The sequence below is a fragment of the Podarcis vaucheri genome (assembly GCF_965113315.1).
Source record: "Podarcis vaucheri genome assembly, chromosome: 8".
Lineage (NCBI taxonomy): Eukaryota > Metazoa > Chordata > Lepidosauria > Squamata > Lacertidae > Podarcis > Podarcis vaucheri.
In genome coordinates, this window is record NC_138766.1 from 49,200,205 (window position 1) to 49,225,006 (window position 24,802).

Below are 24,802 nucleotides of genomic sequence, written 5' to 3' on the forward strand. Positions count from 1 at the left end.
ACTCCTTTGTAAGCTACACATTATTCCCCATTGGTTTAGCAAGCAACGAAGCTGGCCTTGCTGCTGCAGATTTCATCCCATTTGTTCATCAATTAAGTGTTTAGTTACGGTATATATATATATATATATATATATATAGACTGTCAGACTGTATGATTTTATTAGCTCTGTCTACTGTTACTATTAATATGCTGCTGTTACTATTTTGTTTATTTACTACTACATTTAAATGCCACCCTTCCTGCAACAGTGTACACTGTTCTCCTTAATGTATGAAAATGTGGAAGAGTAGAATACTGTATGTATTACTACTACTACTACACCTACTACTAATGAAAATGCTAAAGTGGAAACACACCAGACTGAACATGATTTATTTAATTTCCCCTCTGTGCAGTTTTTGGTGTGTGATCTTGAATTAAATGATGCCTTTTTTATCACACTCCCAAATTTTATGTGCCTCCACACTCCCAATTCAGCACTATAATAAATGGTTGAGATAATGGAAAGCATGCTGTGGAAATACAGGCATGTTTTCTCACTGACCCAACTCTCTGTGCTGCCTGCAAGAAGGATATTAACTATGCAGCTTGCACAGTTCAAACAGTTGTCTATGTCAATTGCTGTTTTATCTGTATGGACCAGATGGAAACAACACTAGCTGAAGAACCACACACGTTTAGACTACAGGAATTAGTGAAACAGTATCAGACCCTTAAACTGGAAAACTTCAAATGCATCCCCAAAATAAGCCGTGGTGAATTTAATGTGACTTGCTTGTACCAAGTCTAATATGCCAATTGTCATTTTTCTGCTGTAAGCTCGCAGCTCTCCATTTGGTACGGTATTTGCATTTGCTGGATACAAATAAGAGTGATTGAAAGAACAGTGTAGCATTACTGCCTGAAAGGTAGGAGAAGGGTGACTAGAGGCTGCTGCTTTGCCCCCACCTCTGTAAAAAGGAGCAGAAACACTGGCAAACACAGAACTGTCAAGAGCTCTAACTGTTGGATATGTTGAAAGAGTGCTGCTGGATCTGCATAATGCCAGTATGGGATGTTTCGTCATCTTTCCTGCTCCATGCAATGTTGCACAGTCTCCATGAGGATCAAGGAACAGAATGCACTCTGTACAACGGCCTCGCTTCTCCGTGATGGGCATGATAACACAAAACGCTGATCTTGCCAATAACAGTGCCCTGAAATCCCTGCTGCATGATTTAATTACTGCACCCTCTGAATAAGAGGTGGTTTTAGAGTGGCACGACTGGTGTGGTTGCACTGGGTACCTCACTGCAGGGGGTGCCAAAACTATGCTATACAACAGAGTGGGGGTGTGTGCCAAATTTTACAATGCCAATTTAGGTTTAAAAGATGATAAGACACTAGTTAGAATACTCCATCTGTTTGATAGTCTTCTCACTCCCTATCTTACATTTAGCCATACACACACAAAAAACAACACAAGAGCCAAAAAGTCCTGTGTGGATGTCCAAAAATGTGTGTTCAATCACTGTACAAATGGGCTTCCATTTTAATTTTAAATACACATTGGTTAATTCTCATGTTCAACTGCACATCCATCATAATAGTTTCTGTGATGACTTCATGTTACAACTACAGTGGTACCTCGGGTTACAGACACTTCAGACTACAGACTCCGCTAACCCAGAAATAGTACCTTGGGTTAAGAACTCTGCTTCAGGGTGAGAACAGAATCGTGCTCTGGCAGCACAGCGGCAGCAGGAGGCCCCATTAGCTAAAGTGGTGCTTCAGGTTAAGAACAGTTCCAGGTTAAGAACGGACCTTCGGAACGAATTAAGTACTTAACCCGAGGTATCACTGTACTTCCTTCCATATGCCCAGAGGTTTGATTATTATAGTTATCACAGAATAATAAAATCCACTGAGCTACAATAATAAAATCACAGAATTGTGTAGTCTATGAGTAACACGTGTACCAAAGGCACTTCATCGCACCATGAATGACCAACACGTTAGCAAATAGCAGGAAACGGAATTCTGGTGGGTTTGCAACCTCGTGCCCCCCCCCCCCAGCCATGTCTGTTTCTCTGACAAAAAAACCGAGCCCAGCAAGTACAGTAAAGCTCCTCCTAAGATGCGGCAGGCTTCAGATACTAAAATTCCCCATGCTATGCTGCCACTTTTTCAGCGGTCCAATCCAAAAAGAGATAAAGGCTTGTTGGCCCCTCTGAACTTTCAAGGGAGTGAACTTAGCCCGCAAAATTAAAACATCTTGTCACACGTGACGGTTTTTGGTAGGGTGGAGGAACGCCCCCCCCGCCCAACGAGACGCGAGCAATTGCTATATAGCAGGACCCGCACTTCTGCGCAAAGCCCCGCGCTGCTATTATTGCACATCCTGAGAGCGCAGCCAAGGGAGCGGCCCCGCCGCTTGCACTTGGCAGGAGCGCGCTCGCCACTTGCAACCCCCGGTCCCCGCCACTCCGAAGCGCGCTGCAGCTGCCAACCAAGGGGGTGGGTGCTGCTGGGGAGCGGGGTTCAAGCAGGGCAGCACGCCCCGAGCGAGGCAGAAAGCGCACTCACAGGTTCTGGGAAGAAGGCGCAAACTCCCATCCCCAAACACAGAGTGAGGGGGAAGCTCCTCAGCTCCCCACGCAGCCCCACCTAGCAATTCAGCAGGCGCGCGCGGAAAGGAGGCGGGGGGGGGGGTCTCTTTGGGCTTGCGCTTTCTACGCCTCCAACACCCCCCTCCCCTCGTGTGTGCGCGCACTTTCTCTCACCGCTTCGGGCGGCGGCGCCAGGCCGGCAGCTGCGCAACCCTTTCCGACCAGCCGCGGTCCGCTCCGCGCGCCCCCTCCCCTCGGCTTCTCTTGTAGTTCCCACTCCCGCGCACGTGACCGTGTGGCCCTCCCGGCCGCGCTCCTCCTCCTCCTGCCAAGATAAGAGGCTCCCGGGAGGCAGCGGCGAGAGCGGAGAGGCAAAGCTCCACCCAGCGGCGGAGGCGCGCGAGGCACTCGGCCGGCGCTGAGACACCGGCACCCCTTAGACGCCGCAGGTTCTGTTGCCCCACCGCCCCGAGGAAGTAAGGGAACCGCGGGTGCTCCTGCCACCTGGTGAACAAGAGCAACACGTCTTTGCAACTAGGCTCCAAAGTCCCACCTGCCTCAGGCAGCGCGGCCGGTGCAGAGCATTTAGGGAAGTTTTACCTGGCAACATCTGGGTCACAGGTTCCTCATTCTCACCTTGAAGGGCTTGGGTTGAGGCAGGGAGGCAGGGGAGCAGCTGCCCCGGCCTGCCCCCTTAAATCAAGTAAATAAAATACCTTACTAAAAGTAGAAATAATCAGAATATTTGAAATTGAAATACAATACTCGCTGGGGTCACTTCAATGATGTTGTGGCACATCCTAGTGAAGATGTTGACAGATTTTTCTGAGCACTTGGGGTGAAAAGAAAGTACCGTATTTTTCGCTCTATAACACGCACCTGACCATAACACGCACGTAGTTTATAGAGGAGGAAAACAAGAAAAAAAATATTCTAAATGAAACAGGGGGTGTATGATTTTTGTGGTTCATGCTGTGGCCACAGACATGTGATCTGACGGTGAGTTTGGGGTAGCCCAATGCAAAAATCCTGAGGATCCATGTGGATCCATGCTTTGTAACCACGTTTTAAGTGGGGAGGGAAGGAAAAACACTCAAGGGACAAGGAGCATGCATGGGGTGGGTGGAGAAGGATGCTGCTAATAATGCAGAAGAGGAGTATAAGGGGAGAAGGCTCCTCTCCTCTCCCACTTTGCTCCTTTAAAACAAGCAGGCTCTGCTTCTCTCCCTCCTCCCCGGCTTAGAGAGCTGAAAAGCTTTGCTGCTGTTTAGCGAGCTGAGTGGGGAGGAGAGAGGGACACAGAGCACAGTTGCTTTAAAGCAGCCAACCAGACAGGAGCCGCTTACACCTGTGTTTCAAAGCGAGCCACGAAGGAGGGAAGGAAGGGGAACCATGGATCCTCTGCTCACGACAGCAGTAGATCCCCCCCGCCACCCATAGGCATTCGCTCCATAACACGCACAGACATTTCCCCTTACTTTCTAGGACGAAAAAAGTGAGTGTTATGGTGCAAAAAATACAGTAATTTGAAACAACTGTTGTTGAGACATTTCAGCCTGAATCTGCAAGCCAGAGCCAGCCAAAGGATGATGACAGGTGGGTGTCCTGCACACACACACACACACACCAACATAAATCCTGACTATGCCCATGGTAGGGCTTGGTTCTGCAAGGATTTGAATAGCTGGACCAGAATGCACAACTGTAATTGCTTATTGTGTACAATAGGACTTCTGGCAAATAAGTGCTCAGAGGATTACAGCCTAACTGCATCTTGATAGCAGCCCAATGCTATGCAGAGTTAGGTATCCCTGAACCCAATGAGATAGAACTGGACTGCAAGACTCACTCTTAAATTGAGGTCTGTAGTAAATAGTAAGTTATGTAAGGAGTGCCTGCAGAATTACAGAGCTAAGCAAAAACTAAATGTTTTGTGGCACCTTAAAGGCAAACAGGTTTTATTTTGGCATGAACAATTTGATCCACCAAATCACTTTCCACATGTATATTTACTGAGGAAAAACTCTTCCCACCTGACAAGCTTTTACAAGACCATTCCCAAGCCTTACTGTGCAATATTAATAAATACTTTAGATTATTATTTCATTTCTACTAATGTCTGCAAGATGTTTTGGAGAGAATATGTAGAGAAAATCTTCATATAGATAGCATAATCTGATTTTGATATGAGCTTTATAAATGAGCTGAGGCATCTCATTAAAACAGGCTTCTCAATAAACTTTTAGAAAAAACTCATTTTTTAAAAAACAAGGACAATGAACTGAATGATAAGCTATAACAATGCTAGAAAAATAAATGGAACAGTGGAAAACAGGTTTTAACTGCAGACATGAAGCTTTTAAAAATCTACACTAAATGTTAATTATCATTTTCTTACCTAGTATTTTTATTTGCGTCAGAAGAAGACCCTGTGGCATGGAATGAAATAAATCCCAGACTGGTTATATACATGTGCTCCTAATTCCTACATCCAGTTTTCTGCAGTAGCTCATAGTGTGTTAACTTGTGCCTTCAGCACTTGAGAATAATTTTGCAATAGCTGTGATAATGCCAAAACTGCAGACAGATCTGTAGTAAAGTGTTGCTAATAGTTACAGACTATAATAATGTGCCAGTGTGTTGAAACAAAGTAATTTCCATTTCCCATTAGATAATGTACTGCAAAAGTAGGCCAGGAGCTACAGCGCCGTGAGAAAATTTGTCAAGAGTAGGTTGTTCCTTGACTAGACATGTTTAACCCGAAGGAACTAGAAGCCAGAAAGATGCAAAGGAAGATGTAATGAGGTGGGCGGTTTTTATTAGTGGTGTTTGGTTCTTCTTATTAAAATATAGTGATAACATTGTGAAATAGCATCACATAAAAAGTACCAGGAAATTGAATGTTATGAACATTACAAAAACTATACAAAATCTATGCTTTTATGGTACTGGTGATGCATATGTAGAGTTCTGGCTATCACTTTCTTGAGTAGGAGGTACAGAGAAGGGGGCAGTATTAAAACAAAACTACGTACCTATCAAGGCCTTTGAAAGCCTGTGTTAGTGAAGCATGCAGCCTATCCACACTTCCTTGGAAGCAACACCTACAGAGTTTTTTTAAAAGGCTTAATTTAATGTAAATATGTATAGGACTGCATTTTAGAAGGATGTGAGCACTTCATTTCTTTTCTTAAAGAGATAGCTCAGAACATTACACATTATTTTGAAAAGTGAATGGAACAACTGTTGTATTTTGGTTGGAGTCTAGCCAATGAAATAATCTTACAGAAGTTTGTAAACAAAACAACAGAACTACAAAAATGGCTCGCAGAGCATAAGCTGTAATATCAAGGAGCTTTCAAATAAAAGTTGCTGCAATGACATAATCACAGCCTTGGTCTATGGAATTTACCACCATCAAAGTTCATTATCACAATGGTGATAATAGATTAAGGAGATTAGATAAAGTAATGAGGGATGGATATTTCAAGAGAAACAAGATAACAGGACCAAGACTCCATCCCCATACCTAAGTAGTTCAGTACGTGATCAGGAAATTATTTCCTGTGCTTTTTGATAAAGAATATTGGGGTAGATAGATCACATCATTCTGATTAAGCAAGGCTGTATACTTTAACATTCTTCTCTTTAATATTAAATGCATGGTCTTTTAAAATCATGCCCACCTATCTTGTTGCTCGTACTTTATAGAATAACACTTTTGCAACACACACACATTTCTGTCCTATATTTAATATTACAATCCTAAATAAATGTTCCTTGTGATGCTAAAAACTTAATTCAAATTAAGTTTAAAAAATGAGATGTTTTGTTTACTTTCAATAACGACTTGACTCACTGCTTACATAAACGAGATCAGATGCACCAGCTGGCATAAGATCCATGTGTAAAATGTGTTTAGGATGGGCTGATGCTTATCTCTTCTGGAACTCTTACCATTCAAAAATGAGTTTAGCTATCATGGATACTCACAAGGAGTGGCTGAGACCTCTTCCTCCTCCAGAGAATTACAAGTTCCTTCAGAGAAAGATCTGAAATTCATTGAGCTGCCACCACTGTAAGAATTGTAGCCACCCACGTGGAAGCATAGTTTTCACAAACGGTACTCTCACTTGGATCTGCAAGGTTTACTAAATGTTAATACAGCTGCAGTCTCCTGTGTGAATTTGCTGTTAGAATAGTCTTGGAAATTTGGAATAGGAAGCACAAGATTGCTTCACGTTTCCTGTTTCCTAACTTGTACATGATCTCTCCTTACAGCAGGATGTGTGTACTCTCAGCACAGAAGTGGGGTACCTCATCAAAGGGGAGATGAAACCATTCTAATTTGGACATGATGGTGAAGTGCTGGGAACAGAAAGCATAAAGATCTGAACTGACTCTTAAGAAGAGGGTTAAAACATGTAAAACATAGCCGTCATGATAATAAACAGTCTTCTCCAAAGACTGCATTGCTCATGTTCAGATGCAATATGAATCCTAAGACTCTGAACACAGTTTGCTTTGCAACAAACCTATGATTGCAGGTCTACCTGTCTCACATAATTACCTCAAATCAAGCCCATAAGACATTCAAAATAAATTATGTGGTAAGGCCTATTATGGGAATACATTCAGATTTTAGAAGGAGTTAACACAAAAAAACAGACTATTTCATCATTAACTTGACTAGCATGGCCTTTCATTTTTTCCCCTGTAGATGTGTCATCTGCTGTTGCATTACACCAAAAAGTGAGAAGGCAAGTGCTCTTGATTCCACCCCCCCCCCAAATGCACATATTGTGTATTTCATTTCTTTTTAGAGGGACCTATCAGCGTCATTCCTTTAGAAAGTCATAGTTTAATGTCAAAACATAAGATAATCATTATTTTAATTACCTGAATTTTCAACGAAATTAGCCATATAAGTTTTTATTTAAAAAAAGCACACAAAGGAAAAATGCAGAAAAGCCTTTAAGTCTAGATATATCCAACTTCTGTAGATAGTGGAAATGAGTAATGGGACTTAGCAACTGGGAAAAATGGCTTGTAGGTTGGAACACATGACTTCTAGGTAGACATCTTTGTGTATTTTTTGGGTGAGCACTTTATTTATGGCCACTACCATGTCTGTTTTGACCCATATTCTATGGCTCCCCTGTAATTGCTTCCAGTAATGTTTTGGGCCACTGCTTGGCTCAGTTTGGCATAGATTTCTGCTTGGGAGTGTTCAACATGCTGTATCGCAGCAGATTTAATGGCAACCATAGATGCGATGCTTAGTATAGAAGTGTTCTATATACAGAAATGAACATTCGAATGCACTTATCACTTGTACTTGTCTACTCACATACAGTACTGTATAGCATTAGTAAACGCTTTCTTGGCATGGAGACTACATGTGAACAATCCAACAAATGTGGTAAAAGCATTTAAATGTATGTAACAGGGTGCACCTAGAATATGTGCGCAGGTGCTCAAGTAGGTAAGGACATTTTCTGTGGTTATTGCCACACCTGCTTTGCCCCTGGTCCTGAAGCAATATCGTAACTGTACTTTCAAGTTCATAATGATGCAAATTGCAGAGGCCATGTGTACCACTCCCATTCTGACGAATTTATTCATAGTGAGAGTTTCCACACAGTCCTGTCAACGTTGCAAGCTGGCCAATGGTTCCGTGTTCTAGCTTTTCAAAACCGTCAATGCAAGCTACTACCATAAACACCAATAAAAAGCAGATTCTGTTGGATCCAATGGGACTGCGTTCAAGTCTGTGTTTACATTTACTAAACGCCAAATCCCTTTTACAGCACCCCCAAATCTATAAACACTTTCTGCTGAATTACAGAACAGCTGTTTACCGCGACTGGGAAGCTCAAAAAGACACCTTATTTTTGCATCTTTTTGGTCTTCATGCGTTTCTCCTGCTGCATATTGCATTTCCCCGTGGCCTTTCAGCCATACCCATTTCCTAAAGGGTGACCGTGCCCTCCACACGAGAACCCGAGCGCCTCCGACTCTCGGCTCTTAAGGGAGCCCGCAACACGCGTCCTCCAAAATTTTGGAGTTTTTTTGCACCTCGCCTTTACGCACATGCGCTAACCTCTTTCTCGGGGGCAAGGATTCTGCGTCCCGGGCGCTGGGCTGATTGGACGCGCGAGCTCCGCCTCCTCGCGCCGTGATGGCGGCGAGTGACCCGGAAACGGCCCAGAGACAAGTGAGCGCGTTGCGGAGCGGGAGGCTGATGGCGGGGCGTCGGGCTCGGCTTCCAGGAGAAGGGGGCAGGTCAGGGAAACGGGGCGTTTGCCTGAGGGGTTTTGCCTGCATGCTAAGGTCGCGATGGGGGCGCACATGTGGTTCCAGATATGGTTGGACTCCATCGCCCTGCAACCCCAACTTGCATGGTTAGCGAATGATGGGCATTGTAGTCTAGCATCACCTTGAAGCATATTAATATATTCGTAATCCCGTTGGATCTGACCCAATTCTACCAAATTCAGGAGTGGCCGGATAGATGCTTCCAGGATGCCCCTAATGAAACTTTCCCACCACCTGGTATGCAGATGCGCACTACCTTAATGCGACCATCATTATTAGCTGCTGCTTATAAATCCTTCCTTAGTGGATTTCTCTGATAGCCTCCTAAAGTCCACCTAGATTTGGGCACTGTGAGGCAAGGCTGCTGGATGAGATGGGTATCTAGCAGGCTCTTCATATGTTCTGATTCTGTTACACCTTGCTCCTAAGCAGCCACTGTGTTGGGGAGCCGGCTTGTGCTGACTACTGAAGACTTTGTTTATTCCAACAACTGAATTCTGAATTTGTAATTTTAACTGATTTACATTGCATCAAGTTTATTGCACACTACTTAGGAATTATTGTAGTTCAGCAGTATATAAATAATTGCTCATCGTCTAACATTGTGTATGCCATCAAATGCCAACAGTGTCCTTCAGCTCTCTATATTGGACAAACAGGCCAAACCTTACGCCAAAGAATAAACGGACATAAATCTAACATCAAGAATCACAAAACAGAGAATCCAGTAGGAGAACACTTCAATCTCCCAGGACATTCTATACAAGATCTCAAAGTAGCTATTTTACTACAAAGGAATTTCAGAAATAGACTGGAAAGAGAAGCTGCTGAATTGCAACTCATTACCAAACTTAAAACTATGGAGAGACCTGGTCTGAACAAAGACATTGGATTCTTATCTCATTATACACGACTAAGCCATTTTTCACCTTCTCACCCCTTGCCTTTTCCTGTAAGACCTATTGCAGTCGTTAAGAGTCGTCAACAGGCTCATCTCAGCTATCTGCCAATCTCCCATTCCCACCACCCTTCTGAGTAATACCCCTCCCCACCTTCTCACTATATAGAAGGATCTGGCAACTTCTGTTTCAGTGTATCTGAAGAAGTGTCCATGCACACGAAAGCTCATACCAAGAACTAACTTAGTTGGTCTTTAAGGTGCTACTGGAAGGAATTTTTTTATTATAAAATAAAATATTACTGCATAATTTTCTGTTAAGACAGAAGAAATTGAAGCCTTGTCTGCTATATATGGTGATGAATGGTGCACCATTGATGAAGATGCAAAAGTATTCTGCATTCAGATTAGCGACTGCCTGGAAAAGCCAAAGTGGAGACTCTGTCTGCAGGTAGGTTTTCCTGTAACATAATTGGTCTTTGAGTTTGCAACTGGATATCTCAGATGGGCATCTTTGAACCTACTTTTGCTGTTGTCAGGAGGTGTAACGTTGTAAATGTACTGAAATGTTTTATTACATTATTCTGAAATGGTTGATTTTGAGAGGTGGTGTTGTTGTTGTTGTAAGCTGCTTTGCGCTTGATTCTTTTGGTGGAAAAGCAGCATACAAGTAAAATGAAGAATGAAGGAATTCTGGGTTGTGGCTTGGCCTCAAGTCTTTTGGGTTTAACTTTAGCCTTCATTATGCATTATTCACATATAAGGCATTCATGATTTCAAGCTTAGAGCAGGGCAAGTTCTGCATCAGCTCCACCCTCTGACAACTGAACCATAACTGGTTGTCTGCAAGGGGATCCCTTCAAACACACAGCCGCTTCTGCACTGGGCATCCACACAGTCAGGAACCCTGTAAAATCGGGGGTCGCGATCCTGTGAAGCCTGTAAGCACAAGGTGCTGTTTGTGAGCAGGGATTCCCTTGATGGTGACTGCACTCAACATGCAGTCTTTAGAGGTCAGAGCTAGCATGGCAATGCATCATTGGGGAATGTGGTGAGGAATGTGACCCCACCCTGTCTTGAAACTGTTGGTGCCCTACTTAAGAATAACTAGGACTATTCTTTAGCACACAATTGATTTATAAATGATGCAGTCGGATGTAGGGAGACACATCCTACTTTATTAGTCGTTGCAGAGTTCTGTAACTTTTATAAAAGCAAAACTTTCTTTGTAGGTTAGGATTTTTATTTCTCCAAGTATGTTTTAATGTTGGCAAGATAGTTCTGTGGGTTCTGTCCTTTAATGTTTGCATCTGTCTCATGTATAATGCCGAAAAAATGGGAAAAGTAAAATCTGTATATTATGGGAGAGACATAAGGTACCTAAGATACTGATTCTGTACATGTTTATGCATAAGTAAGGCTCACTTTGTGTGCAGGACTGTCATCTAAGAATTTATGTACTAGTGTTTCCAGTTATTTAATACCTTAACAATGTTTTGGAACTGTCCTGCATTTCTCCTCCACCCTGTCCCCAGCTAGATTTGGAATGAAAATTTCTGGCTAATCTACTTTTAAAACTTTTCAGGTGATCCTTCCTCCTGAATATCCGACAACAGCACCACCTATTTATCAAATTAAGTAAGTGATAAGTTAATATTTTTGAAAAAAGCTTCTGTGCCTTTTGTTCCAAACTCTTGGTTTCATAATATGTAACCAATCTGTGTGTGTGATACACAGGCTTGTGTGGAGCAAGTGAGTGTGTGGTGACCATACACACTTCAGCTTCGGAGATTTGACCAACAGGGAATGTAGCCCTCTGGCCAAAATCAGCTAATCGTCCTGGTTTAAAGGAACTCAGCAAACTCTAAATTATAGCAACATAAGAGAGAAAGCAAGTGAAAATGTGTCTCTTCCTAGTTTTTTATTATCATATTTTGTGATATGGGTACTGTACCAGTATGAAGAAGAAGGTATAATTGCAACATGATTTGATTTTGCCAAAACATATAAAATCATAATCACGATGAGGTGTTTTTAGTATCTTGAAGTAGAAAATGGTTTTAAAATGATGCAAATATTAAACTAGCACGTTCCTTTTTTTATTCTAGTGCTCCTTGGCTTTCTGGACAGGAATATGCGGAACTTGCAAATTATCTGGAAGAACTCTATGTGTAAGTTGTACTGTTTGTAGGAATACGAATCATAGAAAGAAGCATGGGAAGCTGGGATCTAGCATAGTATCTGCTTTCTGTGAAAACCATGTTTTCACAAACCAGTGGAGAGTGGGTGCAGCTGTATCTGTAAATCGTATTAAAAGGGCCACGACTTTCAAGTGCTCTGATGAGGAAGAAGCATAGCTGCTGCCATGCTGCTTTTATTGCAGTTATTTGTATGTTTTCAGATTATATATGTGCTTGACTTCTGTTAATGCTTAATCATTTTTTCTATGTTTTTAGCTATTCTTGGTTTTATTTGTAAGCCTCCTTGAGTCCTGTCAGAGTAAAAGGCGGGGAATGAATGAATGAATGAATAACAAACAAACAAGCAAACAAATGTAATCATAATAAATGTCATGGTTATATTTTTAAAAATCCAAATACTGTCCTGAAATGTTTTATACATAATTCCAGCAGATGGCAGCAATGTTGAAAAAGTAATATGAAGCAGAACCTTTTGCTGGAAATGAAGATTTATGGATCTTATACAAAATAGTCCATTCTGTTTTAATGAGACAACTGTTATAGCGAAACTAGGCAAAGTGTATAATGAGACAACTGTTATAGCGAAACTAGGCATGGTGTAACATCACGTGGCACTTACTTCTGAGGAAGCATGCATAGGTTTGCACTTCCTGACTGCTCTCTTCCAAAACCTAAAGAACAAGCCAATCTGTGTCCCTGGAATGAAAGTGGTGTATCATAGGATATTTTTACACAAGAAGGCTCCTAAACCACATCTGAAACATATAGATTTCTATGATGCTATCCATTAAAAAAGTAATTCTGGAGTAGATTTGTATATTTTGTGCCATGCTTTTCAGACAGAATCTTGGTGAAAGCATCCTTTATCTATGGGTGGAGAAGATACGTGAATTTTTGATAGAAAAATCGCAGTCTTCTGATTCAGGTAAGGTGCTAAACAAACGGGTCTGGGCCACGCTCCGGAGCAGGCTTTGGGAACACGTGGGGAAAGGAAGGAGAAGTCCTGTTGCACAGACATAACTCTGCTCACACGGCACTGCATATAACCCTAGATGATTACTTTGGATCATTACTGTGTAGAAAAACCACAAGTGGGAAGTGAGAAGGCTGTGTTAAAGCCTGTTGGGCACCATGTGACCCAATAACCAGAAGTACATGCAGGGCTTATGATCAGACATGGGAAGGGCTATGGCAGTCTACACAGTCTTGCCTTCGTTCACTGTAAGGTCCCCGTGCAGCTGGATCATGTGAGGCAGGCTAAGACGCTTTCAGTTGCTTGAGAAAACGATCAATTCTGCTTTCTATACCCCCCCTCCCCCCAATAAAACCCAATTTCAAGCAAAGTGTTACATCTAGTTCCACTAGATCAGCAGATTATTATTAGAAAGGCACTTTTAGCCACTTCTCAGAGGATTCAGCAGTCCTCCTAAAGTGACAAACGGTGAGAGTGCTATTAAAGCAGGAATACCAGCTGCAGTTTAGTAAGCGTTTAAAAATATCTGATAGCAGAACTGAAACCAGGAATACAAAAATATTTATGCAATGGAAATAGTACTAATTAACATTGTATGTGGCTTAAGGTTCTGGAATATTTATTTATTTATTTTTATTTCATGTATCAATTGCTTCCAACAAGACAAATGAAAAGCGGTTAAAACAATATAGACACAATTTTCAAGCCCAGTGCCGATACAGGCAGGGAATAAAAATCTCTACTTAACAAGCTTGTGAAAGGAAGGTCTTCCATAGACACTGAAAAAATAATTGAGATGGAACCTGACTGATTTGTAACAGGAAGTAATTCCAAAGGGTGGGAGCCACCATACCAAAGTCTTGCTTCTCTGTCAACAGAACAGCAACACAGTTGGAATATACAGGCATGTAGTCTGGCATTTTTGTTATTCCTCCAAATTGCAATTTTATCATCTTGATACAAAAAATAAATATCCTCTGCAAAGCATTCTTGAACCCAGATGTTCATTTAGCCATGCCTGCATTTGGTAGTTCTCTCTGCCCTCTAGTGGTATAATGTTTTGGTGTCATGTACTAGGGAATCAGCATGTGGGTGAAAATGATTGGAGCATCCTGAGAGATACAGTGAACATTCAGCAGAATAAGGGGCGTTATAGAAATCTATGCCAAATAATTTGCCTTGCTTTACCCCATCTGTAGATTATTGCTGAAATTTCCTAGTAATCATCTGAACTTTGCTTGAGTTTATCTGAAGTGATATGCTTACTACGTTTTTCAAGGCTTTTGAATATGTGAGTCACACAGCGGAAATGGGAAATTTAGACATACGGACCATGTTTGCACACATGTTTGTGATCCCTGGAGCTAATTTTTGCAAGTTCAAAATGCACAGAAGTTAGATGGCAAGATCTGTGTAATACTTGCTATGCTATGTTCTCTAAATCTGCACATGAAAAATTTACCCTTGTGTTTCTTTTAAACCCTGAAAAATACAATGTGTGAGTGTCACTTCATGCATTTTCCTTTTTTTCTGTTATGGGAAGCACTTGGATGTCAGAAAAATAATGCAACCTGCCTGTAGGTTGTTATGTGACAATTGCACATGTAGGTATTCCTAGTATTGGGTCCAAAATATTTTATAATACAGTGGTACCTCGGGTTACATATGCTTCAGGTTACAGACTCCACTAACCCAGCAATATTACCTCGGGTTAAGAACTTTGCTTCAGGATGAGAACAGAAATCGTGCTCCAGTGGCGCGGTGGCAGCGGGAGGCCCCATTAGCTAAAGTGTTGCTTCAGGTTAAGAACAGTTTCAGGTTAAGAACGGACCTCCGGAATGAATTAAAGTACCACTGTACTTTACATGTGGTTTAGACAGTTATAATTAATACTTTGCTCTGCCCTCTGAATGACCAATGCATCCTTTTTATTTAGTTTTCAAAGTATGTGTTATACGTGTTTCTTAAGAAGTGCCAGTTGCAAATGTAATTGTACCACTAACTTCCCCACAGATGCTACCAATCACTTAAAATAGTTTGAACTGTCAAGAAAGTCTTTTAAAGCAGGTATTGCTTTTATACCAGTAGGACCAGATGTTAAAAAAATTACAGAAGAAACTGATCTGGAGTACGAAGAGAATTTTTCACTGGAGTATCAACCCCTCCGGGAATGTGCAGCTGTAACTCTGAATTTTGATCTGTCAGAAAGCCAAGAAGGTAGAGTAGCTATTGCTGTTTAGTTATGTTTCCACTCTTACTTTTGTGTCTATTAAATATATATATATATATATATATATATATGAAACGGCGCTCATGAAGTGGAGCCAAGCCATGTGAAAGCACTACTGCAAATCACCTTGTCCTCCTGTGACTTTGTGTTAGGTATCTGCACTGTATTGTCTGATCTTTTGATTAAAAAGTGGGTCTGGCAAAATAAAAAGAGGAACTGATGCCTTTGTGAAGGAAGGAACATTTACAAAGGGACTGATTCCCTAAGGCTTGCCTCCAACTTCTGCATGTTAGAGATGGGCATCTGAGCTAGGGAAGACTACATGTGCAGATCTCTGTGGGAACTGGAACCCTGATCATTCTTTCCTGAACCTTCCGCCCTCAGATATTCACCTCACTCAGCACATGGACATCAGAGGTGGGATCCGAAAATGCCATAGCTCTCACACTGCTTTCTATGTGTGGACCCCCTTACCACAATTGTGAAGGGATCAATAGGGAAGTTATTGTTGGTACAGTGAATGGCTTAGCAAATGGCATGGTGCAGAACAGACAGGAGTGTGATCCTAGGTGAGATTATGCTATATGATTAGAAGAGTGAGGCATGGAGATTCCCCCCACTATGAGAAGCATGTGTTGCGTACATGAGCATGAAGTGAGCCTTTCGTTCATGTTCTCCGCTCTGCTCATGCACAGCTATTCCCTGACTTTCTTCCCTGTTTGAGGCAGCGTTTTGTTTGCAGTTTTTAACCCATAGTAAACATGTAGCAAGCTGTAGAGAAGGAAAGCTTTAAAAGTTGATGGAAGACAAGCAAAGAAATCAGTGTAAAGGATTTAAAAGAGAGGAGTGAAGCTTGTGATCGTAGGAGACGGAGGGAGAGACTAGTTTAGCAGGGGCATTCTGAATTAGTTGGAGAGATGGTACAGTAGCCCACCTTTGCACAAAACCTAAATTCTTAACTTTGCAGATGAAGAGCTGCCTCCAATTTATCATGGAAACCCAATTACAGACCGAAGAAGCACTTTCCAGGCACATTTAGCACCTGTTGTGAGCCCCAAACAGGTTAGTAAAATCTGCTTTCTGACAGGCCTTTCAGTCTCCTCGTCTCTAGGTTATAAGTATACATTTGTAAGCATATATGTATATGTTCTTATTTGCTTAACACAGACACCACAAATATGTTTTCTTCTGCAAAATACAGATTTCTGCCATCCATTCCAGAGGGTTTTTTTTGGCTTAAATATTGCTATCCAGATTAAAATGAATGACCTGGGGAATTTAGATTCAGGATTATCTTGAAAGAAGAGATGCGTGGTAGCCTTTTGGATCCAGGATATTTGTAAAAAAAGAGGTGTGCAGTAATTTGGATTCAAGATAATCAGATAAGAAAAGATGAGTGGTAACCTTTTGAATCAATAGGGTTGTATATCTGGCTTGAAACTGAGCAGCGGATTTCACAGAAATAGCACATGTTATCCTCAGCTCTGGGATAACTTACAGAGTCCTACAGGCATTATCTGTTCTGTGAAAGCTTTTATTTGAAAAGCATAAGACCAAAGTATCCACAGTGGCCAGCTTTAAAAAAGGTAAAGGACCCCTGACAGTTAAGTCCAGTTGCGAACGACTCTGGGGTTGCTGCGCTCATCTCTCTTTACAGGTTGAGGGAGCCAGCGTTTGTCCTCAGACAGTTTTTCTGGGTCATGTGGCTACTGCTTCTTGTGCAACGGAACACCAAAACCAGAGCAGCGCACCTTCCCGCCAGAGCGGCACCTATTTATCTACTTGCACTTTTTGGTGTGCTTTCGAACTGTTAGGTTGGCAGGAGTTGGGGCCGAAGAACAGGAGCTCACCCCGTCGCGGGGATTCAAACCGCTGACCTTCTGATTGGCAAGCCCAAGAGGCTCAGTGGTTTAGACCACAGTGCCACCCGCATCCCTTGGCCAGCTTTATGCCTCTGCAAATAAATTACCTGTGGGAAATACATCTGTGAGCAACTGTAGTGGGATTTGGTGCAGTGCAAACGCCTCCTTTGTTTCCTAGGCTGTTCCCCTCTGCTGACATGAACACCTGTGGTGACTGAAGTTTCAAGGGACCTGACAGTTATCTAGTCCAGCCCCCTGCAATGCAGGCATCTCAACATGTGGTCCACCATCCAGTTTGAAACCCTGCTTAGTTTTGCAGATTTGCCAAATGTTTTATTGCTGCACCACTAGAGTTTGGAGTATGGCCCACTGGCCTCAGTGGGACATACTCCTGAGTAGATATTCATAGGAATGCACTATTAATGCACACATACCAGACTGTGCCAGCTCAGTCCCATTTGCGTGGTGGTGGTGGTGGTGGAAACTGTTCTAGAATTGCTGGTTGATTATTAGCACAGTTAGTTATTTACATTGCCCTCCTTTGGTGCATTTTTCCCTTAGAAAGGGAAATATATGATTTGGGAAACTGTTTTCAAAGCAAAATTCTCTTTGCAGAACTGTGTCTTGAGGTATACTATATCAGTTTTTCCCTCTCCCCAGCATAGTAAGTGAATTTGCTGTGAAATAATGGGAATACTGCAAAGATAAATATTGGAGATGTATTTTGATAACTCTAGAGAGATGACTTTTTTTCTCTCCTTTTGAATTAAAAGCAATTTGCTTGCCAGGCATGTTTTCTCGAGCTCTCACAGCTTTAATAATGTTTTGCTTAAAGTGGTATTAATTATGCATTGTTTATTAAAACAGTTTTTTCATCACAAGGTTTATCTAGTAAAGGGAAACACGAGCCATCTGATAAGAACAGAACAATAGATAACTACGTTTAAGGAGATATGGGGGGAAGGACAGCTAATAAATTACCATCTAATTCTTTATTGAGCTCTTAGGGCCTACAGTGCAGACAAAGATTAAATGTGTAAAAGGGGTATTGGAGGAATCTTGATTATTTCCACAGATTAACACAATAGATTCTGTAACCTATTGGGCAAAACAGCAACCCAGTGTGTGTTGTTGTTGTTTTAATCCACATACTGTTGATCCTGTTGATTTAAGTTTCTGAGTGAGAAAAAGACTTTACAGGCTACACAGAGTGACCTAGAGCTCAAAGAGGAAGATGGTGTGTGGGTCTGGGGTGCCAACCCCCAGAAGCAGCCTTTGATGTCTTGATCTGTAAAGGCCTGTTGACGTTATTTCTACCGCTTCGTATTTCATTTTCTTACACAAAGAGCCCCTTGTGACTTTCTAGATCAGGCAGTGCATCTTCTCTGGCATCTGATCAGTAGTGTTTTGCTTTAATAAGATATCAAGGGCCCCATTTTTCACCTCCTCACATGCCTTGCCAAATGTACAAGACTGGCCCTGTGTACCTGGCTAGCTGCTCACGTTTCTAAGCATACAAAACTTTTCCCAAGGCTAAGAGCTGCAGGTCGATCTTCCTCCAGTGCTTTCCTTCCTCAACAGTTTGCTATATCCTTCATCTTTACCTTCTCTTTACTCCACCCACACTCTTCATTTAAAAATTTGACAATGGCTTTGAATCCCAAGTGCATCTTCCGTTCATGGACTCCCTCATTTCCCAATACCACTTTGAAGGACCCCACAGAGGAGAATTGCAGAGGTCTGTGGAGAGGGTGGAGATGGGAAGGTATATTCCATGAGCTCTGCTGTCTAGAGAAGGAAATGTAGGATCTCAGCTTATGTTTGCATCACATTTTTCAGCCATTCTTTTAAATTATGTATAGTTTTATCATAACTAAGGACATTGGTGATACAGTCCAAGTTCCAGACACTTTCCTCCAAAGAAAAGCAGTAGAAGGTACTACATACAGACGAACATGGAGGCTGAACAATGGTAAAAAAAATGCTAACCCAAAGAATCAGCCCTTCTGTCAATCTGTAACCTGATCCTTTCTTTTCTTCCCCCATCCCAGTCCATGTTCCTTGTAAGCCCCAACAGTCCATGTAGCTGAAGTTGTACTCTGGGACACCCTTGGTTGTCTTGGCAAGATCTTCATGGCACTTGTGGTCTTTGGAGTTTTGTGGTTAACACATTAACTTCCTTGAGCATCACTATCTCAGGTGGTACTGGGTGCATTTTACCATTACACCAAATCTTAAATTAGCCTTTGCCAACCTTGCATCCACCAGATATTTTGAACTACAATTCCTGTCATTCTATTGGGCATGCTGACTGATAGGCATTGTAGTACAAACATCTTGAGGGCACCACGTTGGCAAAGGCTGTCTTAAATTTTACGCTTGCAGGCTGTTGTCCTGGGCACATTTGCACAGACGTATACACCACTGCATCCAGTGGCATTTACTGCCAAGGAAACATGTACTTGCGCAAATGAATAATTTCTTGTACCAGAAGTATGGACGCCATATTGCAGTCTGCACCACTGTTGCATTTAATTTAATTGAAATGTTTTAGTAGTAACTGCAGAGAATGAGCCTTGTTTGCAAAACATTAAAAGTGAAGCATATAAGCATTTATACGTTGGGAGAAAAAAAACATTTTTTTCCTTCGTAGGTGAAAAATGTTCTTGCTGAGTTGTACAAGAATAAGAAAATAGCCAGTGCTACTCACAATATATACGCATACAGGTGAGTAGCCAATTTTCAGTGACAATTATTTCAGAGGGATGAACAAGAGAAACATCTGCCTTGATTGTTACCTTAATAGCATCAAAACTCTCTCGCGCTGTCATACAGTGTAACTACAGGTGGTTATGATAGATTTTAAGGCGTTTGAATAAAAGCAAGAGCCCCATAAACAATATTGTTGAGATATGTATTATGGGATAAGCAGCAAACATGTAAGGATGTTTGCTTTGTTACTTGACACCTTTGGTTTCACTTTTTGCTTTTAGGATATACTGTGAAGACAAGCAGACTTTCTTACAGGATTGTGAAGATGACGGTGAAACAGCCGCAGGTGGACGTCTTCTCCATCTCATGCAGGTAAAAGGAACCAATTGGTAATTGGAGAATTCCCCCCCCCCCGCCCCCAGTGTTTGTATTGTAGTTCTGAAATAAAGTTTATTCTACAAATCTGTATTGAGTGTAGATGATAGATAGATTAGATAGCTGATAGATAATGATTAGAAAGCATTATTTGAGTATTTTTACACATGGGAGCTAAATGATGGAAAGACTGTACAGTAATAAAAACATCCTACCATCTAGGTACTATTTAGTGGAAATTTCAGTTTCTAGGTGTAGAATTACAAGATTCGCAGAAAGATACTAGAGACAGAAACACTGAAAATGGCATTCTGTGCCTAATTTCCCCTGTTTCCTTTACATCACATTTACATTATGGTGCAGTGAGATTCCTTGCCCATATGCCACACATCACTGGCTGACGGGACTTGAGTGTTTCAAAATATGGTGACATCACATCACATAGAAACCCAGTTCATATGTCACATCAAACCATAATTAACCATAAATTCTGCACCTGCTGAAAAGTTCTTCATCCTCCTCGTGTGCCAGGTCATAACAGATTAAAACAGTAGAAGAATCAAGTACATTTTTAAAAAAAATTAAATCGCTGGCTTTCTATTAAAAAAAGAGGAAATAAGTAATTAGACTCCCCTGTGGGGAAAGGAAATTGACGCAGGGCAATTCTCAGGGAGGCTACTCAAGGGGAGATTAGTCACTAATCCCCCCAATGTAATCAATAGATGGCAATAAAATTGCTTGAACCTGTAAATTAGAAGCGCTTCATTTAAAGGCATGGGAACCCAGAAAAGCCTTAATAGTACTCCGTCTTTCAACAGTGAAAAGAGTAGCCATGCAACTGGGATTTATTAAAAAAGAAATTGCTATGAATTGTGTCTGAAACAAAGGAGGACCACCTTCTTTGTCTGTGTGCTGTTTCCTTTTACTGTAGTAGATCTCCTCCTAAGGGAGATGCAGACAACATGACCTGTTCATGTTTTACAGTTTTGAACACTTGGAATTTGATGTCTGTGACAGAATTTGGTTTTTTGAAAATCCCAATGTGGTTTTAAAATAACTGGGACTTAAAGCATTTGGCAATTACTTCCCAGAGATTTGGTGTGTGTGTTTTTGAGCAATGGCTCAAAAACTGACTCCCCGTCAGAGAGCACCCTTGGGAAGGACCTACTTGGCTAAATGATGGGAGGAAAGTATTCTCTTCTTTGACATATTTGCTATCATGAATTCTTTACTGTTTGTATATGTTGGTGAAAACAACAAAACTTTTAAAGAATCTTTGTGGATCTTGCAACGGAGATAATTTGAAAGCATAGCCCATGGTCCTAATCTGGTCCAAGGCCATGAATTGGTTTCTCCATGCTGATCAGCCTTATGGCTGTATTTAAAAACTAGATACATGCAATGGGCAGGTGAAAGATTGTGTCCAGCATTCCACGAGTCCGTCATGCTCCAGCCTCATCTAATATCTGGTCTCTAAGAGGCTTCAAGTTGCTGTAGCTTCTCTTCCAGCTTGCTCTTGCTGCAGGCGTAGTGTTGCCCATTTTCAGTCAGCAAGACAATCAGGGCACAGGTGTTGCAGGTCACTGCAGCAGCTTCCTCTCCATCCATGTCTCTTGGTCCTACGTACACTGTGAGATAGCACACTGGGCATCCTCCTAAAACTCAGCTAAACGCCCTCACAATGCCCCTGTTTACACATTATGGCCAGAAGAGCTTCACCTGCTGGATTTTTCCCCTGTAGTGATTTTAGCCTTCGCTGAATGGGAGGTCTGGGGTCCGGCAGGTGGCGCTGCTGCCTCCACTCCTGCAGCCCTCTACATTTCATTTACAATAGCTCTCCTCTTCCTGCTGTACTTCTTCCCCAATAGTGAGAGTAGTTAACAGTCAGATGCTGAATTTATTAAGTACAGTGGTACCTCGGGTTAAGTACTTAATTCGTTCCGGAGGTCCGTTGTTAACCTGAAACTGTTCTTAACCTGAAGCACCACTTTCGCTAATGGGGCCTCCTGCTGCTGCTGTGCCGCCGGAGCCCGATTTCTGTTCTTATCCTGAAGCAAAGTTCTTAACCTGAAGCACTTTCTGGGTTAGCGGAGTGTGTAACCTGAAGCGTATGTAACCCGAGGTACCACTGTAGATGCTGGATATGCCTAAATTGTTGATGTACCAGTGCAGAATTTGAGTTTCTGGACCAATGCCAGCTTTTCTTATTAAAGAATTTTGGGCAAGGGAAGACGGAGTTGGCTTGTGCTTAAAACAAAAAAAGAGTAATGTTTGTTTCTAGAAATATTCCAGAGCGTGGCATCAACAATGACATGCGCTCATTGTATACAGGAGAGCGCATCCAGGCAGACACAAGTCACACAGCTCATCTTCCAGATGTTAATGGACAAGTGTTTTTATACAGATCCTGGATGTCCGCAATGTTCTGGTGGTGGTGTCCCGCTGGTATGGTGGTATCCTGCTAGGACCAGATCGTTTTAAACACATCAACAATTGTGCCAGAAATATACTTGTGGAACAGAACTACACCAAGTCCCCTGTAAGTCTACCCTAATAGCGATGGCTTCTGTTAACTGGCTGCTGAAATGCCACACACATAGACATACTCTAAAATGGCATGTACATGTAACTGATTTTTTCAGTTTACTTCTTGCATGAGAAAACTACTATTTAAATCCCCCCCCCCCAAGTTTAAAAGTAGTTTGGTGGGAAAGCTTTTTCAAGGAATAGGTTGTGTTTTGGTGAATATTATTTCTCATGCCCAATCCCCGGACTGACAGTTTTCTCCTTCACCTCCCCACAAGTTCAGCGTGGGACTGGTTCTGAGAAGGAAACAATGGAATAAAGTCAGAGGTGCATGCTTGTGAGTGGCTGAACGCCACTTTTCGGTCTTGCTTCCTTTTCTGCTTGATGTGTTTGGTGCATGATTTCTGTGGCAAAAGGAAAGAACAGGAGTTGGAAGATGAGCACTGAAGACAGAGAGGGAAAGATCAAGTAGCACCATGAAACATGGCAAAGCTAAGACATGTAATAAGAGGAGATTAGGTGGGCTGTGGCGGAGAGATGGAGAATTTTAAAGGTAAAGGCTATAGAAAGTGACAGAGGGTCTTGAATTTTTAGGAGACTAATTTCTACCCTGTGTTGAAGGTAATTCTGTAAACAGGGTATAAAACCTGTAAAAACTTCATGTTCATCTGAAATCAACTGTCTTTTGTACCAGTTGCTAAGTTTTTTGGAATGCATCCAATACTTAAAATCTTTCAGAGCCCTAAAACGCCACCTGCTCTGAAAAAAACGTGGTGTTTTATGATTCAGTGGGTTATACAATAGTATTATTGATCTTGGTCATATAAAAGAGGGGGTAAATGAAGCATAATAGTCTAAACATTACTCTTTTAAAAATTATATTAATCAGAAACAACACCAGTGTGCCATGGAAAGTACAGTGTAATTTATTTACGCTATGTTGTTAATGTAGTGCCTGTTTTCTGTGCAGAAAGCCCCACAGGTGGCAAGAAAGAGCTCCAGTTGTATTGTCTGTCACTCATACCTAAGAGAAAACAGCTCCTATATAAAGCCTAACAGCAAAAAGTTGAAATGGAATCTGTTCTGTAACGTCTCCAATGGTTATGAATGGTTAGCATCATTTTGCAGACAACTTTTTCCATTCAGAAATAATCTTAATGACACAAGTATCAATCTTTTCAGAATCCGTTCAGTGAATCAGGAAAACATAAAACTAAACAGAGTATTAATTGTAGATCATTAACCTTGAAAGTATCCTACCAGTGCAGAAAAGCACAGCAGCTTATGCAGAGTAAGAAATAAGTCGTGCTCATTTTGATTTTTTCCCTCCTCTCTCTAGGAAAATTTATCTAAGCAGCTGGGGAAGAACAAAAGAATAAGGAAGGACAAGAAGAAAATGTAACATTAATTCAGTTTGCAAAATCGCATAGCCATTTTATCTTTCCCCTGTATGTATGCAGTTAAAACACCAGTCACTCAGATAGTGAAAGGATTTTTTGTAATCCTAAATGTTTTATCTCGAAGACATGGAAATATTTTGGAGTAAAAAGAAATATTTCATAGTAACAGAACTCAGTGGCCAGAAAATGTTTTCAGTTTGTTCAATGCCTCAGCTGCTCAGAAACCAAGGCCTTAAACAAATGAGATTTCTTCTGTATTCAGTTACTTACTTTGTTAAGAACAATTAAATGAGGAAATTCAGAGTTTCCCTGTCTTATCTTTCACTTCTGGGGAAGGGTTTTCTGGGGAAGGAAGAATTAATTGCACCAAGTAGGAATCTTAAGCACCTTTGAAAAATGAAGCTTCAGCCTACTGTCAAGTTCTGGTTTGTACTGTATTTTCATTTCCCAGATTTTCTTACTGGCAAATTTCTATGCTATAGTCTGGCCATCAAACTAGCTCTTATAAGTGAGGTTCACCTGAAGTAATACATAACATTTCTTCTTCTTCTTTGGCGATCACCGAGTAAGATTGTCTTCCATAAACATGGTTTTAACAATGAGTCCGTAAGTGACTGTGGAGACCAATTCTGGATCCACACGTCCTTCCACAGTGGGGACATTGGAACAATGGTATGTAAAAGTGCTTAATGCTAGCTGAATCATATGTTTTAATTG

General features: G+C 41.5%; 2 protein-coding genes across 9 annotated transcripts in view; one reads left to right on the forward strand and one right to left on the reverse strand.

Moving 5' to 3' along the window:
* Positions 1 to 24,802, reverse strand: part of OSBPL1A (oxysterol binding protein like 1A) — a 156,156-nt gene that overhangs the window by 65,538 nt on the left and 65,816 nt on the right. Inside the window, exon 1 of one of the 3 annotated variants that reach the window (XM_082234766.1) lies at positions 2,765 to 2,911. The exons of 1 other annotated variant lie outside the window; for it this stretch is intronic. The gene's annotated coding sequence lies outside the window, so the exon portion shown is untranslated. Of the gene's footprint in view, positions 1 to 2,764; positions 2,912 to 24,802 lie in introns of those variants that run through there. One more of the 3 variants, XM_082234765.1, reaches the window with a different exon arrangement.
* Positions 8,694 to 24,391, forward strand: IMPACT (impact RWD domain protein). Of its 6 annotated transcripts, none has more exons than XM_082234852.1 (11): positions 8,694 to 8,807; positions 10,129 to 10,257; positions 11,392 to 11,444; positions 11,915 to 11,977; positions 12,847 to 12,932; positions 15,066 to 15,197; positions 16,178 to 16,272; positions 19,726 to 19,799; positions 20,066 to 20,156; positions 22,564 to 22,698; positions 24,025 to 24,391. In XM_082234852.1, exons 1-11 carry the CDS (start codon positions 8,772 to 8,774, stop codon positions 24,085 to 24,087), a joined length of 957 nt encoding a protein of 318 aa, XP_082090978.1. In that variant the 5' UTR covers positions 8,694 to 8,771; the 3' UTR covers positions 24,088 to 24,391. The 6 variants fall into 6 exon arrangements, with proteins under 6 accessions (XP_082090978.1, XP_082090980.1, XP_082090977.1 ...); XM_082234854.1 differs by having other exon boundaries at positions 15,069 to 15,197; XM_082234851.1 differs by lacking the exon at positions 8,694 to 8,807 and adding an exon at positions 8,846 to 8,994.